Here is a 27,790-nt window from a genome sequence, read left to right as displayed (position 1 = left end):
GTATTACATAGCATAAATATATGCTTTTCATCTAGAATCTTTTAAATTGTGAATTTGAGTTAATCATTGAACAAAAAGACTTTTGGTGAAAAACAACACTTTTATTTGTGAACAAAAACTCTTGCAGTATACACTTCCGGAAAAAAACAAATAGGAATTAAATAAATATGAAGAACAAATGATATTTAGCATGCAGGTGTTTTAATTTACAGATGTAATTATAATATTACAAGTTATGGAAAGTGATAAAAAAGCATGTTCAAACATCAAACAATGACATTTCCTTAACAAAACAGTTTTTTTTCCGGATGTGTATAAGAAAGAAAATTAACGTATCTACTATTTACAACTTATTTCACTAGTATATGAAATCACAGCTTAGTTAAGCTTTTATTTTTCATAAAAATTATTTTTTCAATCGTATAGTACTTTTTGACAAAAATTATCTGATGCTGAATAAAGGGCAAACCTTTATTCTGACCTTTTCATCTGACCAGTTTTAAAAAATTTGAATACTATTGTCTTATTTCTTTCATGGAATTCACCAACATCCACATGATTCTGTTATCATATCAGGTATTTTATGATAAATGACAGAGGTTGAAGTATTGGTGCTTGTGTTATTACTAGCTATATAAATCATATCCAGAGGTTTCAACTTTGTAGGACTGCAGCACGGAGTCCACAAATCCTCTTTATTTTCAAGTGAAGTAGTTTTATTGTTTAATATTGTACTTAAAATTCTGTGATAGTGGCTAGGATAAGAATTAAGTTGGTAATTACATTTTCCATAGCACATATTTGCATTAAATCCTAAAGGAGCTACTACCCAAGGCCAATCCAGTTCTTTAAATGAGACATAGAAATCTACGAGACAACATGTGCAATTTTTGTTGGCATCGTTAACAGTGCTTCTCCTTTTTCTCTCCGAGGCAGCAGGATTCAAATTTGCAACAATAAATGGTTTTTGATCTCCACGTATTTCAGTAATTGAACCTAAAAAAAAGAAAATCCCATATTAAAAAGATTGTTGTGCATCGAATATTTTATTAAAATATTTATTTTAATTATCAGACTTTAATTACAAAAATATTTTCTTGTATTGATTGTTATGTAATTTTCACTTAATGTATTTGTCAGAATTAATTTATAAAATTTGAAATCTAAAATTATGGTTTCATTATAAAATTGTGAGAATAATTATAAATCAAAATAGTAATCATTATTATGAGAACTAAATCTAAAAACATATCGAGTATAGATTATGTATTTCAGTTGTGAAAATTTATGTGGTTAAATAAAAATTATTATAAGTTGCTACTTGATCAAATTATGAGCGGAACAGTTTTTGCAAAATAGAAAAATAATATTTTTACAAATATTTGTAGTTCTATAGTTAAAAGTGTCTAGAATGTCACCTTTGCCGATAATTTTAGAAGATGTTAAAATATATTATGAAAAAATAATAGTTCTTACTTTAAATAAAAAAAATAAATGACTTCTTTTAAACATTTGCTAAACAGCTCCGATATCATGCGAGAGAAGGTCGAACTGCCTTTCAAACAATATAGTAATACTTATTAATTTCCACAAAACTTAGTCTTATAGAAAATTTTCAGTATAATTTGAGGAAGAATTCAGACTGCGAGAATGCTTTTGTAAAATAATCATGGCAACTTATTTTTTATTTTATGTAAACAAAATACTTAAAAAAAATGTATTTAATTCTATTGTAGCTAAATTCAAATTTCTATGATTCAGAAGTGCATTAATAAGCCACAATATGAAATAACTGATCGACAATTATTGTGCTATTAAATTTTTTTCCAAAAATTAAAACTTTTATTATTTTGCTATTTGAAATTAGAAAGTCAATAGCAGAAAAGTACTAATTTTTTCAATATGTGAATTTGATTATTTTTTTAAAAAAATGATAGAGACAAGAGGAATGAAGTCTTGTAATCGTAAAATTTCATAAAATGAAGTAAGAAAGATGTTCTAATCATCCTTTTTCGAAGAGAGATTGTGCAAAGCGAAGAACTTTATGAAAAACGCAATATCCACAACAGAAAGTTCCCTTAATATTTTGATACAAAATTTTAAAAATCCAGCTTGTAATTCATGATTAATCTGCGTCACACCAGTGGAATGATGGCTTTCCAAAATCTATCGTTAAAGAGAAAAACAAGTAAGAATAGTCTTGGCGTGGATTGGATAAAGCACTCTTATATTTTGCCAGCTCATTTCTGTCATGCCATTTGCATTACATTATCGATTAATGCAGATGGGGAGGAAGAGTCTTATGGCTTACATTATCAAAATGCTCACTGAGGAAACTAGACTGAAGCTGGTACGAAATTTTCCTGATTGACCGGTCTGAAATGAATGGGGTAAAAAACTGTAATGGGTTGGAGTATCACATCACATTAGCTTAACATGTGATGATTTTGAGTGAATAGTTTTATGACACAGTGCATAACCATATTTTTAAGTAAATATTTTTTTTAGTACATAAACAAATGATTTTTTAAATTAAAGGGATTTACTACGTTTATAAAATCATTATGGAAGTTTAAGATTAGTATAAAATATATAGATTTAAGAATAATTTTCATTTGATAACAACAGATCTGTCTTGAGTTCAGCAAGCTTTCTATGCGAAAATTTTGTATGTTGTTAAGTATGACTTTTCTATATTATATTTGCAGATAAAATGTTAGCAATATCCCGAAATAAGTAATAATCATTTTTAGTTGTATTGTCGATTTTTAAAATAACATTTTTGTTTAATAAAAATTTAATCTCAAAATATTCATAACGACAGTTTCGCAATGTACAACTACGAAATGGATAAAAACACATACATTTTTTTAAACTTTAGATATAAATAATTATCATTTCACGTCAAAATAAAATTTGACCTGCTTTTTACATAACAAAATAAACAAATAATATTTAATAAATACAAATAACTCAAGAATTTTCATGACATAAGTCTCGCAGTTGTTCAAAAATATTCTCACATTTGAATGAGATATAATCATTTTCTTAGTAATATGGATGATTACATTATGTACTATATAATACTTTCTTATGGAGTTCTAGGACTTGAATTCTGTTGTTAATTTCACATTCAAATATAAATAGTTTTTTGATTATTTTAAATATAATTAAAAATAAATTTATTTTCATAGTTAGTTTTTTTTTTATTCATATTTTCGAATTTTTCCCTTTTTAAACTTTATTTTGTTGATTTTATCTTAGAACGTGTTTAGATTCTTTTAAAGTTTTTTTTTCTATCTAAATTTCTTTTGAACCCAACTAGACAATGATAGCAATTTTGAAGGTTTATTTTCAGTAATTGTGAATTATCTTAATTCCTCATTGGATTTATTCATCAGCTTTAGTGTTATTGAGAAATGTTTGTATTTATCATTTAAATTAAAATAACTGATGCTCTTGCAATCATGGAAGAAGGTCGTTTATAATTTTCGAAGATTCTATAAACTTGTTTGCGCACTGATGTTCATGCTCTTATCAGCAAGGAATATAAATAATCTAATATGTCCTTCTAAAACAGAGCCAATGGCTCTGATAAAGTGTTAAAAAAACTTCCGAAAGTATTTAGCGACCGTATCTAAGTTATGTTTACAAGAATTGAAACTGTCCTTCTTTTCTCTGTAGTCAATAGCGAGAATTTTAGCATTTTAACAAAAACTGGAACAAAATTTGTTAAAACTAATGAAACATTGTATAGAGTAAAAAGGAAAGTAACTGAGTCATTTTTTAGTAATTTCTACATTAATTACGTATTTACGAGAAATACAATTCGTGTTGTGCAATCACAAATTTTTTATTAGTTATTGAGTTTGAAAATAATGATGCTTTTCCGGTCCAGGGTTTCTCATGGCATTATAATTTATGTTTAAATTTTTCGCATTATATTTAATTATTCCTTCAAATAAATTTTGAACCTTTAAACAATTAATTTCAAAAGTGTTTTTGTATCACGTATATAGCATTAAAGAGTGGCATTTTAACAAAATACTTTTTTAAAAAATGTATAATACTTAATTTTTTATGTCTTTTTATTCATGCTTTCACGATATCCTTTTCTGTTTTTGTTTCTCACCTAGAGAGTTTGCCGAACAGACTGAAAATCGCAATTTTCAGAAATGATAATTTTTAAATAGTTATAATATTTGATATATAGTGGGCCCCAAAATATTAAGTATACACTTAGAAAGTTGAAATATTTTATGACTAAAAAGCTAAACTTTACTTTTAGTATTTTAGTAATAATCGAATTTTCCAGAATTGTCCTGTCTCTCCTGCTATGTGAATAAAAAATTAGTTTCTTCTTTACTTTTATAAATAAAAGTAATGGGTATGAAACTTTGCCTTAAAACAATGTCACAGAATTGATTATATACATAATGAATTTGTAAGTTTCTTACCACTTTTTTTTAAAAAGAAATTTTTTAAAGTATTATTACAATGGTGAATGAAGAATGTAAATTTAATAAGTTTTTCATGCATATAATTATTGTTTTTGAATCTTAAAATCTCATAAAATGAGCTGTAGGAGGAATAAAGGGAGTTGTAGGAGAACCATATGATATTCCAGAGTGTGATGTATGCAATCTGAATTTTATTTATTTATTTATTTTTATATAAAAAGTGAGGTATGTTTCATTTTGTTTTAAATAAGAACCATATAAACAAAACATAAATTTTGTTTTTGGATTCTATTCGTTGGGTTCGTTGTGAACCAATCATAATTATTTGGTTCAAATCTTGTTTTGTTTTTCCTATTAGCATACCTCTTACGTATGCTAATAGGATTCGTTAAATCTTTGTCTGAACTTTCCTATTTAACGGTAGACTACATTGTAGGCTTATCATGGAAGAGATTTTAAGAGTATTTCAATTTTTCTTTCTAGGTAGTCATTTTTGAATTCTAATGAATCTGAATCTGAACAGTATGGGTTCATATCAGTTTCCTTGATACTGCAAACTCGGGTCAATTTCTGCAACGACTATCCAAACACGAAATTGTAGATTGCCTACTAAATTTTCTATCCTACTAATCTCCGTATTAAAATTTTGTCTTCTCCTTACCATGGACAGAAAATATCTTCTGCAAAATGTCAGAAGATTAATATCATATTTTTTTTTGTATCGTCAAATATGATTAAAGTATCTCGGAAATGATCCAAAGTTCTACCATTCTACCATTAGCTGATGATGATGTTCGTCTACCATTAGCTGATGTTATAGTGATAAAACTTTTATTACTTTAATATAAGCAATCTCTTACCTTTACATGAAAGGCGTATAATTTCCTATAATTCTCTATAATTTCCTGTCTTCCATCAGTAATGTATGCACATTAAATTATCTTTTTCTCAATATGTGTCTTTCAAAAAGCATCTAATATCTTTTTTAGCAAAATGTACGTGACTCGATTCTACTATATTCGATTCTACAAATCCCATGAAGGTGAAACCTTAAAGTCGGTATCTGTGACTGTGTAGTACACGAGTTAAGGTTTAAGGTATAAAATTGCATATCTTCAGTATTTTTCTCCGTGAAACAAATAAGATAATTAGTTTTAATGAATCTTAGATTTCCGCACTTGTAACAGGTGATTGATGTCTGCTTTTGGCTTTCAGAGTTTTCATTTTTACATTAAATTAGTTATGAGCTTCAAATTTTGAAATCTGAAGTTTATCGAGTCTTCCATTTTTGAAATGTCCCTTTTTATTTACCCATTTGATGGATTTTTTTTTTCTATTTTTACTTATATCATCTTCATAAGCATCTAGCATGTCTTGTAACTCGTTCATGAAAACCCAGTTTTGCCAACAATCAAGAAAATTTACTTCATACAATCAGGAGGTATTCTTTTCTAGATTTGATTCATAATTATTCAGTTTGATAACTGTTTGAAACACTGTAATTTATCTCAATTCAAAATAAAAATATCTCAGTTCAAAAGAAAATTCATTTCAGGTATTATATGTTTCTATCCGATGTTGCGAAATAGTTTTTGTCCTTCTACGTTCTTCTTAAGTCGTTTTAAGAGTAAATCTTTAATATAATCATGAGCCTCTTCATTTATTTTTTAACAATTAATTTCGCAATATCACTTGAGAAGAAATTTATAAATTTATCAAATTTATAACTCATTCTGGTCTTTTAAAAAACTTAACTGACGTCCAAATAGATTGAAATGTAAATTAATATCATCCTCGACTGGATCAAAGTAAGGATGAATTCTTCAGTGTTTCTAAAGAAAATCAGACTTAGCATTCACTAAACTAACTTCATTTACATTGTCATTCTTCTAAATCTTAGCTATAAAAAATCATAGTTCATTATAATTTTGGTTTCTTCACTCGAACGCCTCTTTCCTTCTATCTTTCGTCTGAAACTCTCCTTTTTCATTGGAAATTTTTCTCTTTTCCTTAATTACAGCATTTTTTTTCTTTTTTCAGCAATCTTTTCTTTTCTTTCTATCATTAAATATAACCGTAAATAATTCTGTTGAAAACAAATTGTCACCAAAAGAATACTTCGTAATTATATCCTTTAATAGTATAATTTTAAAATTGGCATCTTCAATCGTGCTTAATTTTCTAGGTGAGACAATTTTGTTTTCCCTTAGCAAGATAATGCCATTTTGGATTACACTAAAAATATGATTCAAATATTTATTTTTGAGTACACATTGACGCATATATGAATATACATATATGAACAATTTAGTATACTCATATAGATGCCTTGCAAAATAATAATAAGGATTCTAATGTCAGGATTTGTACTTTGGTTATGATTGACTTTCTTTTCAGTTTAGCAATGATTTACTACCCATTGGTTGAATCTGAATGCATTTATTGTATTAAAACGCAGAAGTTTTCATACTTCAAAGTTCTGTTAAGTTGATAATTTCCTCGGCTGCAGATAATCCGTTTTTAAGATCCAATCTTTTTACAAACTTCAAATAAATAAAAGTCTTATCATCGTAACTTGATGAAAGTAAGTTAACCCCAAATACTGTATCAAGCCTCGAGTTCATTGCCAATTTTTTTCAGCCTTTACAAACAAAAAAAAAGTTTAATACTTACGCAAGCCATTTTAAAATCAGCCTCATTTTGTTCCATTTGGATATATTCTATTTATTTTTCAAAGATAAATTGCCATACGAATATTTTAAAAATATAATGATTAAACAGCATTTCAGTTTGTGCAAGCGAGATGTTCTCATCATACTGAATAGCGCTTCTAATTTCCAAATTTTCGTTTTCGTTAGTTACAACAATGAATTTTCCCCAATATTTTCATTTATTTTTTTAAATAAAACTTAGATTTCATTCTAATTTGTTTTTATAGTTGTTGAAATTTTCTTTCATAATGCTGAATTATTTTCTGCTCATATTTTCTGTGTGATGGTTTTAGGCCTTATTTACATATTTACATCAAATCATTTAATTCCATAAAATACTATAAAGTTACTTTTCACATTTTACTCTCTTTTCTTCTGAGGAAAGCTATAATATGTTGATTATTAGTCGCCTCAGGCGAGTAGCTTGTTCATCGAGAATATTGGTTACATCTGATTTCAAATAATTTTTTTTTTATAACTTCATGTTCATCATTCCATCAAACTGTCTGACATTAAAGTCGTGTTACTTTAATTGTCTTAATTGTGTTAGTTTTGTACATACACCTTTCTAACAGAAAAAGTACTACTATATCATAACACAATTCTCCGATTCATGTATCTTCTAAATTCAGCAATATCGTAACTTCAATTTTTTATTTATCTCTTAAACTGTACAAATATTAAACAGAAACCTTCTTTTTTTAACTGTCAACAATTGAAGAAAATCACGCGATTAAGTATTTAATGAAAAAGTAAAAATTATTTAAAATTCAAGGCAATAATACAATCGATTGATGAAAATTAGGCAAAAAACTATTTTTTAAAAAATTACCAACATTCAGCAAAAACTTTCACGACTACTTAAATTAGTATAATTAAAACGACAATTTTTTTAAATTTTGAAAGACTGTAAAACTTATTTTTGTGCAATAATATTTTCATAAGGTACCATGGAAAAGCGCCAACTAATTTTTAATGAATTAAAACTCTAACTAAAATTTCAAAAAAAAAAAAAAAAATCTCCGAATGAAAAATCCTTCTGAAAAAAAATACTTCCAAAATGTATTTGTGCCAAATTTAGTTGTTATAAATCAAACAGTCTGGGCTGTACGACACGAAAACACACACACACACACACACACACAGTATACGAAATTTGGAAGAAATGTGTACTAAACAGTTCTTTAATTAATGCATATTAGAAATTTTCTTAAATTCAAGGCAAATATGATTTTTAACAAAAATAAGTGCACTTTTAATAAAGTACTCCATTCTTGGAGAAAATAGTATATCACAGTTTCTTGCAGAAAATTGTAGCAAAAATATTACAAAAATGGGCTCTAATAAGGAATGCGCCCACCCCTAGCTGCAAAGTATTCGCGGCATCGAGTTTCCGTACTGAGAATTCAGTTGTCGGACACCGAATTGGGAAGTGAAATTGTATAATATATCTCTAAATTTCCTCATTTTGTTGATTGCTCTATTAGTAACAACCATTTTTGTCTTTAGATGTTCTCAATGTATCTCTCAGATCAAAATCTATTCTATGATATGTTACTCCGGTTTTGATAATTTTTTTCTTCATTAGTTAAGAATGAAAATGAATAAATAAGATAAGTTCAAACTGTAGAGCAATTAAAGTAGAACAAAACAACAGGAAATTAATCTAATTTGACATGTAGGTCTACAAGATATTTTGAGTAAAAGAGGTTTTATCATCTGTTTCTTCTGTATCAACCGACCGGTACTAAATGGGGGAAAAGCATTAAATATTACCTTAATTCATTTTAGATAAATAATATTTATCATTCTGTATTCAGACAAAACAAGTGTATGACAAAAGTCAGCAGTCAAATTTAGCCAAACGTTGAAGATAATATAAAATATTCAGTTTATTGCGTGAACCTTTTGGAATTTCAATTCGAGTTAATAAAATATTTTTAAAAAAAATCTTTTCACTAGCATAGTATCGTGCCTAGTGCCCTATGATTAAATTCGAAAAAATATATCAGTCGGAAAAGATGTTTTTGATACAATTTTTGAACAGAATAATGATAAGTGAAGGAGACATGATATGAATAATGTTGTTAAATGAAATTTTCCTCAAAACTAAATACACTTCTTTTTCTTTGGTACAATACCCCGAAAGCTAATGTTAGATTTAAAATTATTCTTTATAATATTCTTGATTGTTTTTACTATATTTTATTTTTTCATCATTAAAATTTAGTTAAGGATATTTTTGTGAAAATAAGAATTTAGGATTTACGAATAGTATTATATTTTATACTAGCTGTACCCTGCCACGCATTGCTGTGACTCGATCTGATTAAATGGAAAAGAAATAAAATAAAAAGAGCACATTTCTAATATATTTAATTTCACAATGCTTATGGTTATACAATATTTGTGTTGCCTTATTATCTGTTTAGACAACAATGACAACAATGTGTGACCTGTTTAGTGATTGCCTAGTATGCATATTCTAGAACATACAACATATATTTGTCCATGTGAGAAGCATTCCTTGTTTAGATCTAAGCGCACAATTCTTAAGATCATGTGGCGTTGTTGATGATTTCTGTTCTGAAATTCCATTTTAATACTTGAATTTATCTTGTTTATTTGAGGAAAAATATCTTTATGCATGTATGATCTATGTTTTTCCCCTAACTCTGTAGAAGGTAAAGGAGAGCAAATGGTATGATTACAAACAATGTATAAATTTTAATTGGATGTGACATATTGTACATATTACTGCATACATTTCAGACTCGGTCGTTTTTCAATAAATGCAGAGCTGAACATGCACTACAGAAATTGACATGCGTAACGCCATTGTCGATTCTCAATTGCTGGAAAGACGTATCGTTGGAATGGACGCATTTACAAACAACATGCGAAAAAAGAAACATTCATCTTGATTGAGATGTAAGATGTACAGTTTGCCTACCGTAGTTTTCTATGAATATGCTAAGTTGTTCGTCAACTCGTTTTCCTCATTTGCGCCGTTTAAATTATTTTGTTCTTATATTCCCTGTGTAATCAGTAGACATTTCAGAATGCAACTCATTTTCAAACGTCTTATTTTGGGATAACGTGGAAAAAGCAATTAGCGTTATAGCCAATTCAGACTATTTGTCGTACATTTGCAGTTGTGAAATAAATACGTTGTCCACTTTCAAGATGCACTGCTAAGTGAACAACAGCTCAACTCCGTTCTTGTACGGGAGATGAAAGAATTTGCCATACAGCTTCATAGCCGCTTATGTATATTCCAACCTAATACAGTGCGATTTCATCAGTATGTGTGACCATATTCCTATCATTTCTTTTGGTTGTAAGTCAAACACTGCCATTATCTCCCTTATTACAAATGCTTTCGATCGATTTAAGGCTTTGTATGTTTTTGATAACAAAGGCTAATATGAAATAACTCATTGACTATCCACTTCGATGCCACCATTTCGCCTTTATATAAATTCTAATGCATTGCTATCTTTTATTGATCTTTTTCTGTATAAAATATATTCATGGTTTCCTGTAAATGTGTTGGATACTAATGCTCGAGGATATCGCTTAGAGCATTTCCCATTTACCATTCTTCGCCAATTTTAATTCAGTTGCCCAAGGTCTTTGTATCATATTTTTCGTCACAACTTCATGCAAATCAATCCTTATTGACGTCGGAATGAAGTATTTCAGCGTATCGACGATTTCGTTTGAAGTGATTTTGTTATAGATTCGGATTATTATATGTGCATGTAGCAGTCCTTTTTTTTTTTCCTCACTCCGCTGAGTGCATGAAATGAAAACTATGATAAAACATACAACTCAATTTCAATGTCACACGAAATAATTAAATCAAAAGGAAAATAAGTAGAAATTTATGAAAATTAAATTTAATAAAGTAATCAGAAATATTGAAATGGAATCATAAAATATTTAGTTAGCGTGAAAGAATGTTTTCACTTGTTACAGATGTGACACTTATGTGATATGTATACAAAAATACGCATGTATTTGAATACAATATTGTGTCTAAATTTTCAGATATGTGATTCGGAGATACGTGATTTAATAATAGAACATTTACATTTTTATTTGTATATATATAAAACAATTGTTTTGCTAACATTTTTTTTTAAATTTTTAAAATGAAATTTAATGCTACGTAATCAAAAGAAAAATTATTCTCACCAGATATCTCTACCGTGCAAAATAAGGATTCACTTTTGGGCTCCATGAAAAACTTGTAGGGAAGTTCAAATATAGACCATCCTTTTTCGGTCTTCACTTCGATGAGTTTTTCCTGGTATTCGCATTCTTGCTCTTCTTCCGCCGGTGAAGTAAAAAGGCAAACCGTCACTTCTATGGGCATGGATTTTTCCTTCTTTTGAATCCAAAGATGCATCGATGACATAGGTTTGCTATCCGGTGACAATTTAAACTCGTATTTTGCACAAGATGTTTCATTTCGGCAAGTGGTATTATCTGAAAATACATTACAAAAATTATGTTACATAACGCATCTCAAACCCCCATATCCGTGATCATTCTGGTCATTGAACGGTTTGGTGGCATGTTACGGAATTTTATTTAAGTACCAAAATATTTACAGTAAAAAAATAATAAAATTTACAGAATTTACGAGCATATAAGAAATGATATTGGGATGAAACTGTATACAAGGATTTTCAACTTAGAAAAATTATTTGAAATAATAACATGCTGAGAGATAAAAGGTGTAAAAATATACATATGTTCTGTGTTCACTTATTCTTATGACATAGTAGATGAAGATGCAGTTATAAAAATCAGATGGAAAATTATTTGGTTACAAAAGATTATGTTAATTAAGTATACGTATGTGAAATGAATTTCCACTTATACTATACAGATATGGAACTTTTTGTATTTGAATGACGAAATCTCAGAAGTGTAATGATGTCTGTTAGTAAAATCTGTATAAAGCATCGGAATTTCGAGAAAGAGAATAATATTTGATTAATTTAAGTTATTAGAAAATTGAGGATTACGATAAAAATGCACCCTTTTTTTATAAATATTACAATTTTTAAAAAGTTCTGGTTCTTTTTAACCTTATGACTTCCAACATTAGTCAAAACTTAGTAGTTACGGCCGGATTGAATGGGGTTAGTAGCAAAAATATTAAATGTAAATTGATTATAGGCATTTAAAACTTCTCGTCATGGGGAAGGATAAGTTGTGAATTCTCCATCACGATAAAGCACTTGTTCACACATCTCTCCTTATGCCGAAATACCTGTTAAACATTCCCTTTCATCCACAACCCATCCCGTCTGGCATTTTTCTTGAATGAAATATTTTATTAAGAGACAGCAATTTTCAGATTTCAAAGAATTACGTAGAAATTTTCGAAGAATTATTTAGAAAAGCGATGAGAATTGCAACAAAAGGCGTTTTGCAATACGTTTTAGTACACTTGTGTATGAACAATGATAAGAATATATAACTGCGTAGGATAATCAGTTCGAAAGAATTATTAAATAAGCAGGCTCTATTTATATTCATTATTCTGTAGTAAAATAAGATTTAGAACTTTTTGATCATATTAGAATATGAAAGAATTATCCATTAATAGAATACAATTTTGCAAAAAAAAAAAAATCTTTTTAATCTTTTAATGTCTACAGAATACTTCATTTTTATGATAAGTGTTTCTTTGATATATTCAAGAATATCTAAGCACATTAGACGCTCCGTCTTTACAGAATGTTAGAAGTTAATGACAGTTTACATGATGCAAAAATCATTTGATAAATAGTACTGATCCAGCTAATTTCTTATTATCTGGCATATGCTATTCCATCTCTTTTTTTCTTCTCTAACTGAATTTTAAATAACAGATTTGATATGTGTTTCGTGACATCATAGATAAGCGCCATTTTTTGGTTTTGTGAATGCAATTTCAAGTTCTCAAATCCAGATAATAATATTAAAACAATATAATACTTATTCCAAAAAAAAAATAACATCAAAATAGAAAAATTGGAATAATAACTTAGATACACTTATACCTAGTCACCTCAGGTAACCGGCCTGATTATATTTGATTTTAGATAAAAGATTATATTTGATTTTAGATAAAAATTTGATCGTATAGTATCAGACCATGACCATGATTCCGTCGAATTTTCTGACATTAAAGTCAAGCAGTTTTAATTGTCTTAGACAATTCTGTTTATTATGAACATGAATCTCTCTAATCGAGACCAGTCTCAAAATCTTGGTCTTCCTTAAGAGACTGTCTTAAGATAGTCAATAAAACTATTAAAAACGTAAATGTCCGGTTCATCTAACTTCTGATTTTACCAATACAGAAGCTTAACAGTTTTATTCGTCTTGTTAAATATACAGATATTAAATGGAAGCGTTTTTCTCTAGTTTTCAACAAAAGACACGCGAGAAAAATCAGGAGATTAAATATTTGATGATACATGTAATCTATTGGTGGAAATCAAACAAAAAATATTTTTTAAATGTAATTAAAATTCTGTAACAATTCGTAAAATAATTAAACTGGTATCGATAAAAAGACAATTTTCTTTTAATTTTGAAATGGTACGAAATTTTTTTTTTTTTGTTGAATAATATTTCATCGCAGAAAATCTCCAAAATTCAGTTTAATTTTTAATTAATTATGCTTCAAATAAAAATTTAAAAAAACATTCCGATATGCACATTTTTATCCTACAAGATAAATCCGTGCAAAGTATGGTAACTCTAAATCAAACAGTTCTTTCTGTAGAATGCGAATTTTTGAATACATTCACTTTAATCTTTATTATTAATAGAGATGTTTTAAATTACTTAATATGCGGCATTTTTAAACTAAAATGCCTAATGTAAAATAGCTGAAATCACAATGAAAAAACTTAACAAAAAAAGAGGTTTCTCTAGAATGAGATTAGTTTCTGATATCATTATTTAATCAACTTATTCACATGCATATATGTATGTAAAGCAATGATTCAATGATTTTTCACACTTAACTAATTACTTAATTACATAATTTAGTTTTAATGATTAATGATTTAAAAAATAAATCATCACACATATTTTCATTTTATCAATGTTTTCTATTTTTTGCAAGTAGATATTGTTTAATTTTTTTAAAGATATTTCAAAATTTTCAATTCTAAAATCAAGGATTTTAGTATTTAAAAAATGTAACATTATTGGATATTGTGCAATAATTATTTTATAGCCCTGTGCAATTTTTTATTTCTTCTAAAATTTTAAAAATTGTTTGTAAATTTGTTCGAATTTGTGTATAATTTTTATTAAGATTAAAAGTGCCTTAAATGTAACTGCAATTGGCTGTAAATTACAAACGAACTCATCTACAAAGCAGTACATTTATTCTTACCAAAACTTGATGCTGCGTATTTTCTCAGCGGCTCTACATTTGCCATCTCAAAATATTCTCTTTATTTTACTGAACATAAATATTATATCTAAGCCTTTTGCGATTAGCTGTAATACTGGAACTAATTACCTAGGATATTAGTTGTGTTTAAATTCAATTAAATCTCTAATTTTATATTCATGATATGATGTTGTAGAAACTAAAGTCATATTATTTTAATAGCCTTACACTTGTTCTGTTTATTGCGTGAATGAATCTTCTTAATGGAATCAAATTCCATGGTATCATATTTGATTAAAATCGTTATTCTGTAGGTAATTTTATCATGTAATTGCTCGTTGTCGTTTGAGATATTGTAACTTAAATTTGATGCTATTCTAACGTAACTTTATGTAAACTATGCAAATATTTAAATACGATCTTTCATAGTTTTCAGTAATCAAAGAAATTCATACGATTAAAATATTTGATGGAACAATGAAAACTGTTTATATTTCATTGCAACTGTATAATTTTTATTGAGAATTATGCAAAATATATTTCTAAAAAGCTGTCAAAATTTAGAAAAAAACTTTATATGACAAATCATGGAAATGTTAATTTTTAGAATTTAAAAATGGACTGAAACTAATTTTAGAACAATATTATTTTTGTATGTTATCGAAAAATTATCCAAAATCTCTCTTAATTTTTATTTAGTAAAATTCTAATAAATTGTTTTTAATTGTTTTCAGGTACCCTTTTCTACTTAACGAAGTTTATTTATGCCGAATTTGTAAATTTTAAATCAAAGAGCTGTAGATAGTGAACAGATACACATAAAAGCATTCACATTACCCTCTATTATTAGGAAAATATTTTATCTCATTATGCGGTATAAAATAAATTTCCTATTCCATAACTTTGTCAAAGTGTATGACTTAATGAAGCGTACGAGGTTAAATCGTGTATGCGAGATTAGTATACATTAATTTCCAAATCATCGCCTTTCCCAAACATTTCAATCAACCTCTCCATCCATCGGTAGAGAAGGAGCGAATAGTCAGCTGATTTTGAGGTCAAGTACTTAATACTCCTCGTTAATTGATTCTTCATTTATTATTTGTTAAATTCATGCGTCAGTGAATGGCGTTTCTTAGATACTATTAATAGATTGTATTCTAGCAAATTAGAAGAGCACTTACCATGGTTACTATCAGAATTTGGCAGTGTGAAATCGAAAAGAAATTAATACGTTCCTTGCGTATTTAAAATATAATTTTTTAATATGAAACAATTATTAACATTTTGAAATGTAATTGCTTTAATATTATACACAAATACATGATTTAAATAATTAATTTTTTTCTCGTTTGTACATGCTTTTTTCAATTGACATTGAATTGAAAGAAGTAGTAAAATAAACGTAATTTTAATTGATTGGATTAAAATTATGTTTATTTTGAAGCTTTTAATTTTTTTTTGTTTTTCAAGAACTTAAAATTGACTTAAAACTACCATAACTTTTAATTTAACTATTAAAAATTATATCATTGTTTTTTACCGATAAGTAAATTTTATCCAATATGAAGCAAATATTTTTCGTTCTTTGAGGATAAATGAAAGATTGTGCTTTTTAACATACGGGTAACCATAAATTAAAATTAAGGTGAAAAGCAACGTTAACAAAATTATTTCATTTTTTTATAATCAGGGAAAATTAGGATGGCGTGATGGAATTTAACGATATAATTTTAGTAGTCATCGGTAAGGTAAAATTTTTTAATAAGAGAATTAATTTAAAAATTGATTTCTGAAAGCACCTTTAATTCATAATTAAGTTTTAAAATGTTAGATAAGAAGAAAAGACTTAAGAAAGATAGTGCTACCTTTAATAGAAATTCATAGCTTTAATTTGCCAAATATTTCTGTTGTGATGCAAATTAATTAAAGATACTCTTCGTGCAATCTTTGAACATAATTTATCCAAATTAACATAAGAACACTTATTATTTTTATTTTGTTTTTTATCTCTGTTTTAAAAATTTCAACGCTCTTCAACGGCAGACTCAATTTTCATAACACTTGACTGCTATATCTTGGAATATATCAGCTTGTTCACAGCGATTATCAACTATATTTAGACAGTTAAGACATTTCCGATGATTAAATGTAATCAAATTTTTATGTAAAACTTGCATCTGAAAGATTATCAATTCTAAACATTCTTTTAAGTATGATCAAACTTCCTCAAGTCTTTGTCATTAAAATCAGATAATTGATAAGATTGTTTTTTGCTTCATAAAAACTTAATTCTAAAAGCATTCCGGCCATTCTCGATAAAGTACAGACGGTTTTATAGATTAGTTAAAAACAATGTCAGTGGGTTATTATGTTGATAAATATTTTCAAAAGCATTTCATAAGTATGAATTGACTTCATTGAAAAAATCAATATTGTAGTCAATCACAGGACTAAATAGAATCAATTCGTGCTCACAATGCAGGCATAAAATACAATGTATAAATTTCGTTTAGGAACTAATAACATTTTGCAGCATCAAAAGAAAATGTTATATTTCAAACTAAAATAGCATACAGTTCAATATTATTAAATATTTTTATTTACTTTTCTTAGTTGTTATTTTTGTCGAGTGATTGTGACGTCAAGAGAATTAAATCCGTTCAAGATAAGTTTCAAAATGCCTTTAAATTATTTAAAAGCATTGTAATGATCAATTCATCTTTTATAAGGAATTTATATTAGTTATTACATTTGAGTTATACTTTATATATTGTATTGATATCATACTTTTAAAAATGGAAAATTTTGTCAACTGCTTATGCTAATATTGAGGATTTAACGCACAGAATTTCAGCATATATTTAAAAAAAAATTAAATTATAACTTCGTTTTACAATTATGTAATTATTATCGAATTAATCATATTCGAATCTTATGATAAGATTTGAATGATGATAGATGTAATTTCAATAATGGAAGAATTAAGAAATAATTTTAAATTTTAAAAGCTGTAACCTTAACTAAATATTCTTAAAGATAGAAAACTTTCTAACACTAATTCGAATAATGTTTATTTAAGTGTATTTTTAAATAATTTTTTTCCGATAGCGTTAGATTATAACAAAAAAGGTCAACCTATTCTTGCTACAAAAGTATCATCTTTTTAATTGATGGAATAATTTTAATAACAGCTTTCACCAATTTTTGATAAAACGAAAGATTGACTTCATTTTATTGAAGTAATTTTTTTATAAATGACATCTATCTTCAGATCTAAATTGTCTTCATATTTCTTCTGGAAACTATTGTGAATTCACAGATTTGTTTACAACTTAACAGGATGGAGATACTTACTACAGAGAAGTAGATTTTGTTTTAACTATGCGTCTTACCTTCTGAAAGAGTAAACGTTTTAAAATTTCATAGAAGTATAATCATGATAATTCATATAAGGTTAATAGTATAAAAGAACAGCCATATTAAGAGTATTTCAAAATATTTTCTGTTTTAATGTTATATGAGGGCACAACTGCATAATTTTGAACCATTATGTAGATCTGAACAGACACGATTCTGTCAAATTTAATCGTTAAAAGTTTTTGGATCTCTGAGAGAATTAACATGCACAGGGCCCTTATTTACGTTCGAATATTGCAATCGAATATTGGAGCCGATTAGCAGTAATGTTAGGATATGAACTTTGATGATCATAATTTAAAATCTAAAACAAAATTCAAATTGTCACCCTTAACAAAGGATTATCTTATGTGCAACTATCCGATAGATCAATTTAAAAGCGATTATAAACATTCGAAGTGCCCGTTTAGAATAAATTATACATTAGTTATATAATTTATCTAACACTTCCTCCTTGAAACTGAACAATATGAACCAAACATCTATGTTAGTCATCCATCCAATTTAAATTTTGAAATTTTCATATAGTGAAAAAATTTTATTTCATCTTCTGTAGAAGTTAGTTCACACTGCATCGTGGATGATGCTCAAAGAAATATCTTAACTTGAAATGCCATGTATTTTTAACATAAGATTTTTATAGATTGGCATATTATCTATAAATCTTGTCATGCATAATTAAAAATTCTATTCTGCTCTATTGGGCATATCACTGAACCTAGAATTAATAATTTTGTCATACAGTTATTTCTTGCTTAGCTGGGGCATATTAAGACAAAATTTTCTAAAATTTTAAATAGATTTTTTTAATTAATCAAAATTACTAGAATGCCTTACCTCAATAATTTCCTAATAAATTATTGCTAAAAATAATTTTATTTTCTAAATTTTTTTCTCTAATTTTTATATATTTAATAATATTTAAAAAATAATTAATAATTAACTTATAATTAAAATTAATTAAACTTATAATTAAAATTAATTAAACTTATAATTAAAATTAATTTAAGTTTATTTTAAGCCTTCAAAAAATTTAGGAAAAATGTATTCTCTTAGAATCTAATCCACGAATCTTATAAGTAAATGTCCCGTAATTCACCGAAATATTTTCAGAATGAACTTAAATCTGTAAATAAAATTGAAAAAGTAAGTAAAGAAGTAACAATGAGAAACATGATATTACCAGAGACATCTAAATCATTTATTTAAAAACATTAAATAACTATAAAAAAACAACCCACAAATGATATTTTAGTTCGAGAATAAAAAATAAAATATGAAGAAAAAGGTGGAGGTTTATTTAACTTCAATTAAAATTCTATAAATTCGAATTATTATAAAAAATGCTCATTGAAAAACACTGTTTATTCTCTAAATTATTATTGTTCTTAATTTACTGATCAATTTTCTTTGTCAGTATGTCCGACAAAAGTCGTATTAAGTTATGTAAGGAAATGGAAGTTATTAAATTAAGAACCCCCTCTCGTCTTTTCTAAAGGCCAAATATCTGATTCATCGTTTATCAGTCAAAAACACATAAAAAGAACTTTATCTAGATACGAACACGGTTTAAATGAAACATCCGCTTTGATATGTAAACCTCAAATCCATACATTTCACAACAAATTATGTATTCAAACTGATTAAAGATTAGATAAGTAAAATGAAACTCCAAACAAGGAAGAAATCTAAATTTTCTTCTAATTGTTTTAAAGGCTTCCAAGTGTTTATGAAAACACTTGGATGAGTATTTAAAATGCAGTAATTCATGATTTATCTTTCGGTTGCACTACGATAATTGTATTATTATGCCACCGTTACATCATATCTGATTGTGCACTCATGACGTTATCAGTATCAGAATATATTGGATGAAAGTAAAGAAGTGCTAAACAGCTTGTATAAGCTGTATTAACCGAATTTTAAATTCATACCGGTGCTTGTTTAAGTAATCGTAAAAAAGGCGAGTATTTTGTCTTCAATATCTCATAGATTTTAAAATTAGGATATCATTTTTATTATAATAAGTTGATTCACCCAACATTGTTCGAAATGGAAGCATTTTAATTGTGGAAAATAGTTTATATAAATATTATTATATTAAAAATTTTCTTATCAACTACAATCTTATTTATAGCTAAAAAGAAAATTTCATTGACCCAAATAGATTTTGAATCCTAAAAAAATTGCAGGATATACCAAACGATTTTCAAAACTAATTGAAAACTATTTTTTTTTATTAACTAGAAATAATGTTTAAAGAACGATACAAAATTCTTCAAACATTGCGAATAGAAATTTAGAGACAAATAAATAAAATGATTTGAAATATCTTTATTTTCATTCAAAAAAGCTGGAAAAACTAAAGGCAATTTTTAAAAAATGGGAAATATAGTTTTATTATTACAAAGTAATTCATCAAATTAATTGTCTCGAACTTTCTTTAAAAGATTTCTTATTCTATGTGGTATTTGTAAGTACAATTTGTAAAAAATCTAACAAATAATTTGGATTTCTATAGAATATAAATTATTTATGAAATTCACTTTTATTTATGTGGATTTGACGCTAAGAGAAAAAGAGATTTCGCTAGATGTCTTCCAAAGATACGTTTGGCAAAGATAAGATTTCCCCAAAAATATTCACAATTAAAGTTTGTTGCTTTTTTTATTGTTGTAATTTTATTTTTGTCTAATGATAACTTCATCTAGTTCTATCTAGTTTTTAATCCATATGAAAATTCAAAATATATATTTATTTATGTTCATTCATTCACCATTTATTCTTTCAATAAATATTTTAAAAGTTTATTTTTAATTTATAGCCATATTGGCTTTCACTTTGATTTAATATTTTTACAGGAAAACAAACGATTTTGGTAAATTAAGATGCATTTTCTCTCAATGTGTTGAGGTGGTCTTCTTATTTAAGTGATGACGAAAAGATCTTGGTTTCGGAAGTAATCAAATATCTTTTATTATCACCGTGTTCGATGTCCAATTTTTTTCAACAGATCTAGAGTGGTTGTGAGCCTGTAGAACGTTAAATTTGAAAGCGAGAGTAAAACGACTTCCAACTTGGATAGAAGATTCCTTCCATAATATTGTCCTCGTTATCTGATCACGTCCTAAAATTACGGAGAATGCCTTAAAATAACCTTGGAATTGCTTCAAAATAGAAACGTCAACTAATTAACCAACCATATAAAAACATTAGCCACTTTAGGTAAAATATTAATCCAAAAATATTTTGCATTCCTTAAATTAAAAAAATTGCATTCGTATAGTTAAATGCAAGAATTATTTACTTTTACTGTAATTATATTTTAAAATATTTTCTTGTAGAAGAGGGAAAAAACCTTACTGGACACACAAAAAGCAATAATACGATGTATTGATCTCCTATAAAAATTATGTAATGGCTTAAATACAAAATCGGAATGTTTTTGGATTTTCTGTTTTAAAAAGCAATTATTCATAACAACAAAGACAGTCTCCAAATATAATATTCCATTTAAACCATTAATTCAAAAGTTTCTCTAATAATGTAACTAAAGGTCTGAAAAGTCAACTCTTAAAATCATTTTGAGAAAATACTTTAAAAAATATTTTGCTATTTTAAAATTTTATTTTATTCTGCTTTCAAAACCGTTTTTGCGAATAAATCTTTGCAATTTTGATTAAAATAATTTCTGAAGATAAGTAATGGCACCAAAAAAAATCTTGTCATATTATTATTTAACTTAACATCGGTTATGGAAGAAAAATTAGTTATTTGTTTGTTTGTTTATTTTTAAATAGATTTATGTGTGTCTGTTTATCTATCCCTTGATGTTCTTTAAGGCAATTCAGTTACCAAATTTCGTACGGATTCCCAGAGTGAAATTGAGCATCTTGTTGCTAGTGTGGTAGTGACGGAGGTGCAAAGAGAATATGGCTTCACTAGGCATCAGTCTTAAAGATGTATTAGGTATTCAAAACATTAGTGCGTATTAGTTAGATATCACCAGAATTGAAAGAATTGCAGCAAATATCATTTACTTTTGTTAAGTCACTGATAATGACGGAAGGAGTAAAATCATAATATACCCGGATATCACTATACCATTACTCTTAATGGTTTTTAAAGTTTAGTTAGAACTATAATTAAGTAAAATTCAAAAGTATTGTGATTTTCCATGGTAACTATCAAAGTATTTTTGTACAAAAATACTTTGTACAAAAATTATTTTGACAGAGTTTTAAAAATCAAGACATTATATTTTTAATGATAGTAATATATGAATACTAATATAAAACTTATGTGGATACAAAATCAGGTCGAATTCGTTAATCACCATTTGCAAACAGTGTTTGTTCTGTTTACATGCTTGTAGTAATTTAGTAGATTTACAATTTTTTCATACTTTTAATAATTTTATAAATATATTTTTAGATGAGATTTACAAGTTGATTTTTCAACAATTTTCAATAAAAATTATACCGATATTATTGTTTCAATAAAATTATACCAATTTCAATTGCTTCAACAAACTTTTAAATTATGTTTTCCTTAGATTAAAAGTGATATAAAAATGAAGATAAAAAATCTTGAATTTTTCTTACTAATTTAAAAAACTGGAATTTATCTTTTTAATGAAATGGTAATATTTTCTTTGCTTTAATGATTTTTTTAAAAAATTAATTCTTAAATTTGATTTCTAGCATTATCTTTTTTTAACTCTGAAATTAATTTAATTTCAACTGCTCTGTCAAGTTTTAATCTAAATGTGTATGTTTGCAATATTTTAAATTTAAGAATGCTTAAATCTTTTGTTGATTAAATTATTTTTATATCCGAAGATTCATTCTATAGGTTATATTACCTTAAATCTATCTTTGTTACTTGCTAAAAACTGATATTTATCTCGCTCTATGAGAATTATTTATTTGCGTGTTGTCTGAATTTCGTACTTTCTGGAATAGTTTGTGGTAGCAGTTGATATTAATATGCCACTTCATGTATAAATATAAGGAAATATTAAATATCTTGGCTAAATATTAAGTATCAAAGCTTGGTTGCTTTCCTATAAAAATTAATCCCTCGCACTAAAAACTCATTTCTTAAAAAAAATTAGTAGGAACTCTATTTATATATATATATATATATCCATTTTTTTTAAATATATATATACAGAACACAAACAAATGCAGGTGGGCTACAAATATAGCACCATAAACTAATACTCTTCATTCTATTTAACTTTTTTAAAGTTGCATACAAGAGTCTAAATTATTAGATGCGAGACTTTCAATACAATTTTATTTTGGTTAAGCATCAAATTTTGACATACATCCTATATCTTTTTTATTTATTTATTTAATTTTCTACTTTCTTGATAGTTTTTTTAGTTATAAAGATTTTCCGTTCAACAAAAATTAAATAAGAAAATACTTTATAGGTTTGAGTAATATTATTAATATAATGAAAAAATTAAGCGATCGGCAGAAGAGATTAATTTTAAAAATTATGCAAGGTCTACATTAAACAATACCGTCTTCATTTTCCAAGAAGATGCTTGAAACTAATATTTCTAATTTCTAATTTGTTTCAGTATAGTGGAGCTCAGCTATTGATTTTGCAAAATAATTTTATTAATATAAGAATTTCTAAAATATGTGACAGATTTTGACAATAGTTTAACTTTAAATATAAATTTCTGGATTTTATCTCACCTCAATTAAGCATTTTATTCATATAGATTTTTTAACTCTAGTATAATGAAATAAAATAAGTGATCAAAAATTCTAACTCATTGAGATAACTAAATGGAGAGAATAAAACTTCAATTTTTTTAAAGTTGAAATCTTACCTAAATTAATTTTTATTACACGAAAATGTGCAGATCTCTACTCACCATTAAATGGATATGCTATTAAATTTTCTCCTTCGCCAAGAGTGAATTCTTTTACTTCATTCTCAATGAGGAGATTCAATAAGTGCTGAGGAATGTGCACTGGTTCCGTAATGACAGGAGGTTCCAGAAGATTTACTTCGCTCAGTATCCTCGATTTGATGACTTCTGTTTTGAATTCCTTCATCTTACGCGTGATGGCTGGATTTGGGACCACAGATCGGTCTGGGGTATCATGCTTGCTTCCCGCCTGCGGCCGTGAGCTTACTTCGCTGGACAGCAGTAGTAGCCACGCAAAAAGAAACAATAGGGGGAAAGGAGTGTTCATCTCGTCAAGCTATTGATGTGTAAGACGGGTGGGTTCTAACGCTTTTTCAGACGCAAGAGGCGTTTATAGCGCGGAAGCTGAAATCAGATTGCTTATGCAGATAAGGCTGGGCATCTTTTTTTTTTCCACTCCCTCTTCGATCACATTATTTCAAATGATTAAGGCTTCGATAATAATGACTTGGACTTCAAACCGTTTTCTTGTTTCTTTTAGAAAGAGAAATGTTCAATTTCTTGAATTATTTTAAGATTCTTCTGGAGTTTCTTGCACTCCTCTATCAAAGGAATTTATTGCATAATTAGAAAATTATTGCATATTTGCACTTTTCCTCAAAATTTTAGAATAGATTAATTTTTAACCTTCCTGTAAATGGAATGTCTGAACGAAATTCGTACTATTTACGGTTGCTAATTAACTTATATGAAAACCACATTCATGAATACAAACTCAGAGTTTTGACGTTCACATATACTAAAATACAGATTGTGTTTGCGGAATTTTATACTGTCTGACGTTTATACCTCATCAAGCAATTAAAGAGGTGGCAAAATCTAAATTATCACGATAATTTTTAGAATTTCAAAGATTCAAGAACGCATAAGAAATAAGAAATTCAAATAAAAATTGTTTGAATTACAAATTTTGGAGGAAAATTCATTGCATTTTGCATCTGTAATAAATGTTTGTTAATATTATTGTATTATCTCAATATCCGACAACTTATTTCATAATTTTTTTTAAAACGTATAACTTTTAATACTCGCTTTTATAACTTAAATTTTTCCATTCAGATAAACATTTTTTTTTATTTGAAAATGAAAAACCCATGTTACAATTTGCCCATCTCCTCTCTTCACCTTATACGATCTGATATCCAGAAACAAACATGCATTCTATTTTAGATGGTCAATTGAATAATTCAAACGAACAAAATTATTGCTATATATTTTTTCCATTTGTAATGAGGTTCAAAACACGAAGAAAATCTTTTCAGTATTTTAAATTTCAATAATATCACAAACTATTTTTGAATAATCAATTTTATTTATATATATTTTTCAATTACTTGTTTTAATTTACTCTTTTTAAAATTAAATGCATATATTTCAAGTATAAAAGAAAATATTTATATAAAAATTGTACATTTTTCTAATATCTTTTCTTTGTATGTATGCGTGTGCGAAATCGATACAAATAGTAACAGATTTACAGTTTTAATCACAATTCAGTATATGCGCATTCAAAACATTAGATTATATCTTGAAATGAAAAAATGTTTGTCCATTATAAATATTTTTTTTATTGTGTATCTTGTTTACAGTTTGAAATTTTTTTTTGAGAGAAAGCTTACAGAGAATTTTTTTCTACTAACAAACTCAGATATATATATTGAACTGGAAGACAATTTTTTTCAAAAGATTATTTCGATATAAACCTTTTAATCCTAACAATCCATCTTCGTCGTAATTTTCAGGATAATTTATTTATGTATTTATTCACTTGCGAACATCTTTTGCGAAGTGGCGAACATCTTTTTTATCTGATGCAGCAGCGGGAAAAAACTATCTGATAAAAAAGTTGAAAGAAGAAGGAAAATTTAAGTACTAATGTCTTATTTATCTGAGTAATTTTCAGAAATTTGGACCAATTATAGCAAAAAATAAAAAGCAAATAACTGTAAATTGTAGTTAAGTAATTAGTAGTTAATTGCAGTAAGCAGCAACGCAAATAAGCTTATTCTTTTATTTTATTAATTACTAATCTATTTTATGACTTTTTAGATTGATCTTTTAAAATAATTTGTGAAGTAATAATCTGAAAATAATTATATATATATATATATATATATATATATATATACACTCAAAAATAGAATGAGCTAAATAAATGTATTTACTTAGCTCTATCAAATTTTGGATCGAAGAAAGTACTGGCTGCTTACAGATTCGCCCGAGTGTATATGAAAAATGCAGTGAAATATATGTAGGAAATTTAAACTTCGGTTCAGTCATCAGAATCATAACCAAATTTATACTAAATTTGTGATTAAATATGTCAATGATTTGATTATATGCGAGCGCAATTAGCTAAAAAATGCATCAGCAACAGAAATCTGTTTGAAACGTGGTCTTGATGCCAAAATTGTAAATCTGTACAAAATCTTGATCTAAGTCGGTAACTAGAGGAAATAGCTACTCCTATACTCTCTAATAAATTTAATGTGTATTATTAAACTGTTTACTATTAGCGAATAATAGTTACAAAAGAGCCTATTGGAGTGAAATCTTTGATGGGCTTTTTTGGCAATTAATCGTTGGGATACAGTTAAAACAAAAGAACCAAAATCAAATGTTCATTTTAGGTACTTTTTCTCGACAGATCAAGACCAAAATTTGGTTCAAAATTATAATTGCAGTCACAAAATCGCAAACAAAATTTCATACATTTAAAACATTGCGCTTTTGAGTATTTATGTTTATAAGATTATGAAAGTAGAGAACGACAAACTGTCAACCCTTTGACGGATTTGATTCCAAATTTGATTCAGATCTATCTACACTTTAGATATTAAATCTGTATACCAAATTTTATCCATTGAATTCTCTTAATTTTTGAAGTTATCGTATGAACTTATATTAAGACAGTTGGATTGACAGATTTCCCCTGTATCGATTTTGTTCAAAGTTTGGTAGGAATCTACAAATTTGGAATATATATTATATATCAAATTTCATTCATCTAGCACAAAACAGTTTTGAGTTATCGTGTTCATAGACAGTTAACATAAATGTGGTTTTCGGAAATAAAACTTCTACTTTTCTTTTATTTCCATATTTGAAATAATATAAATGCACTGGTAGTAAGGATTAAAAGTTTGAATAAAATTAATCAGATAAAAATAAAGTTGTAAAAAGATTTAACGGCAACATTATGTAAAAACGACCAGCTTAAAATTTTTCAGAATTTGAGTTTAATGGCCTTTTGGTTTGATGTTAACCGCATTAATGAAAATATACTATATTAAGAAATACTGTAATAATAAAAGACAACCATTATGGCTTTAAGCCAAGTATTTGCACTTTTATTAACCGACTAAAAGTGATTAATTTTTTTAAAAAAAGATCTACAAAGTTATCATGTATCAAAACTATTTAATTTATAACTATTAATTTGGGTAAAATGAAATATATCATCAATTTTTCGAAAATATTCTTGGGCATTTGGGCATTAACTGCATACAATTCGCGAACAAACCAACAGGATAGCTATCACGATCTTTTTTGACGATTAATGGTATTATCCTCTTGTTTGTCTTTTATAATGGTCTATGAATCTATAACTGTTTATTTTTTTAAATCAGTACTTTTAAACCAGTATATTATTAAGAATGTGGGAGACACCAAACCAAAGGATAGCCAAATTAACGAAATCTGCTGAATAACGAGGTTTATTTTTTAAAAATGCATTTAAATAACAAAACTTACGTTTATTTCACAAAATATGCATAATTATATAGAAAATTTAGTAAATTGATTGATCGCTATATTAGTCAACTTTACAAAA

The 27,790-nt window shown here is 26.9% G+C and overlaps 1 protein-coding gene across 1 annotated transcript; it reads right to left on the bottom strand.

The window, feature by feature from the left end:
• Window positions 1-86: 86 nt before the first annotated feature.
• Window positions 87-24,282, bottom strand: LOC129981549 (inhibin beta E chain-like). Its single transcript, XM_056092427.1, has 3 exons — window positions 23,902-24,282; window positions 11,372-11,665; window positions 87-996 (listed from the first exon to the last, which is right to left on the bottom strand). Exons 1-3 carry the CDS (start codon window positions 24,224-24,226, stop codon window positions 542-544), a joined length of 1,074 nt encoding a protein of 357 aa, XP_055948402.1. The 5' UTR covers window positions 24,227-24,282; the 3' UTR covers window positions 87-541.
• Window positions 24,283-27,790: the final 3,508 nt, after the last annotated feature.

Source organism: Argiope bruennichi, chromosome 1 (genome assembly GCF_947563725.1).
Source record: "Argiope bruennichi chromosome 1, qqArgBrue1.1, whole genome shotgun sequence".
NCBI lineage: Eukaryota > Metazoa > Arthropoda > Arachnida > Araneae > Araneidae > Argiope > Argiope bruennichi.
The sequence above is the reverse complement of the archived record's forward strand: the minus strand, read 5'-3'. Positions and strand labels throughout refer to the sequence as shown.

Excerpts from the sequence above, each read along its gene's own strand:
- LOC129981549 (XM_056092427.1), bottom strand. The coding sequence starts at position 24,226 with ATGAACACTCCTTTCCCCCTATTGTTTCTTTTTGCGTGGCTACTACTG. Across the intron at positions 11,666-23,901 it reads AATAGCATATCCATTTAATG|ATAATACCACTTGCCGAAAT; the intron begins GTGAGTAGAGAT and ends ATGTATTTTCAG. Across the intron at positions 997-11,371 it reads TTGCACGGTAGAGATATCTG|GTTCAATTACTGAAATACGT; the intron begins GTGAGAATAATT and ends TCTTTTTTTTAG.